The sequence below is a fragment of the Acyrthosiphon pisum genome, chromosome A2, assembly GCF_005508785.2.
Source record: "Acyrthosiphon pisum isolate AL4f chromosome A2, pea_aphid_22Mar2018_4r6ur, whole genome shotgun sequence".
NCBI classification, from domain to species: domain Eukaryota; kingdom Metazoa; phylum Arthropoda; class Insecta; order Hemiptera; family Aphididae; genus Acyrthosiphon; species Acyrthosiphon pisum.
In genome coordinates, this window is record NC_042495.1 from 12,705,791 (window position 1) to 12,707,723 (window position 1,933).

Here is a 1,933-nt window from a genome sequence, read left to right on the forward strand (position 1 = left end):
CATTGTAAAATGCCTATTTAAAAATAATATATATATTATATTTTCAGAAATATAGTAAATCATGACAGCAATATGCTGTTGGTGAATAAAAAGAATTATAAATAATGTACTTCAAATGTATGCTTGTGCATTCTGAAGTGTTCTTTGAATGTTCGATCTTTAAGTCTTATATAGTTGATATAGTATGTTGAATCATTTAAATCATCATCACTTTCGCTAGTGACTAAAATAACATGCATTGATGCATTTACATAAAAACAACATCATTAGAAACATACAATCTTAAATTCATAAACATAAAAACATAATTAATTAATGTTTCTTTACATTTAAGTGTTCTCAAATAGTGAAATGTAATATCTGAGTCATAGGCAAGTACACGAGTTAAGAGGTTAGTATCATAATATATTTTTACTACATACCAGGCTACTCTAATTACGTTGTGTGCACAACTATTATATGAGGTACCTATTGTATTAAATAAATTTTAAAAAGACTAACCATCAGAATCGTTCATACCAATAGAAACAACTACTTGTTGAACATATCTGTGGTATTGTAGCAATCCAAACATTAAATTATTATTGTCGAATAATTGAGCCAAGTGTCTATTATCCATTGTAGATTTATGGCCTGAAAATTTAAATGTAAGTATTTTTATTACTGTTAAGAGAGCACTACAAGCACATGCGTTCACTCCATCTTACAAACTCATAACATAACAAATTGTAACAGCATATTAACAGCAGCTCTATTGGTCTAAAAATTGAGTGAATTTACATCTTATAAAATTTAAAGGTAAGGTCATTATAGAATGAACCTCGTAGATTTTTTTTAGATTTTAATTTAAAGCAAGTTATGATTATTGAGAACTTTTAAAAGCACAAACAATTTGCAATTTTAAAACACTCATAACTTGTTTTAAAATTAATATATAAAAAATACCTTATGAGGTTATAGATAATATTCTTACTTGTAAATTTTATGATAGGTGTAAAGACAGAGAATGCATGAGGGTATAGTAGCTCCTTCTTAAAATGAATACCAAGATTAATAGTAGTCCAAAACAGACGTTAAAATTCTTATAATTTAAAAATCAAATCTGAATATCAGGCGTTTGTTTGCTCCATATTTGATGTATTTAAACTAAATTATTATTGTTTTAATATTAATCTTCAGTGGAAAAAGAAATATATAGGAATGTAGGTATACAATCATTACGCAATTAATAGAAATTCAAAATAATTTTAAGAAATTAATTTATTAATACATAGCAATTAATAGAATGTAAATATCAAACAAGAAAACAATAATAAATTTAACTCAATACCAATTTATACATAATAAGTATTTGAAAAAAAAGGAACATTTTCAAGTTTATGCAGGCAAACATATTTGACAATATAATATGGGAAATTGATTTTTATGGTAAACTAAAAAAGGTTTATACTAATTTGCCCAACATTTTCAATAAATACAAGTAATTTATAGACAAAGATAAATGTGATTGACAAAACATAATATCATACAAAAAACAAATAACAGAAACAAAATATAAATAAATAATTATAAAAATGATTACAAACAAATGTATACAAATAAATTAATATAACAGCTATTTAAGTTTCATAAAGAAATTTATAATTACACAGATAATAATTTATTGTACTTTTGTTCATATAAAAATCTTTAAGACAATTTAAAAATTATTATAAAATAAAAAATTAATTTTAATGCATTAAATTCTTTTTTTCCTGTATCCCAACTCATTTTTTTCTGCCACCCATGTCCTATACCTCTATTTGAAACAATCTCCTACAACATCTACGTATACCAATAGTAGTCCTACAATACCACCATCAAATACATTCAATCACCTTTTTTTTCTTCATTGTTAATTTCAATTACCACTTTTAAATCTTCTGATTTCTTT

General features: G+C 24.2%; 2 protein-coding genes across 2 annotated transcripts in view; one reads left to right on the plus strand and one right to left on the minus strand.

Annotated features, from left to right (window-relative positions):
- LOC115034030 (protein ALP1-like) overlaps positions 1-808 on the minus strand; it is a 1,877-nt gene extending 1,069 nt beyond the window's left edge. The window contains exons 1-3 of the mRNA XM_029489145.1: positions 781-808; positions 502-633; positions 111-223 (exon numbers count right to left, since the gene is read on the minus strand). Of these exons, the coding sequence (XP_029345005.1) occupies positions 111-223; positions 502-633; positions 781-808 (273 nt within the window). The remainder of the gene's footprint in view (positions 1-110; positions 224-501; positions 634-780) is intronic.
- A 198-nt stretch (positions 809-1,006) lies between these two features.
- The window catches only part of LOC100570380 (alpha-tubulin N-acetyltransferase-like), a 7,924-nt gene continuing 6,997 nt past the window's right edge, over positions 1,007-1,933 (plus strand). Inside the window, exon 1 of the mRNA XM_029489146.1 lies at positions 1,007-1,016. Within this exon, the coding sequence (XP_029345006.1) occupies positions 1,007-1,016 (10 nt within the window). The remainder of the gene's footprint in view (positions 1,017-1,933) is intronic.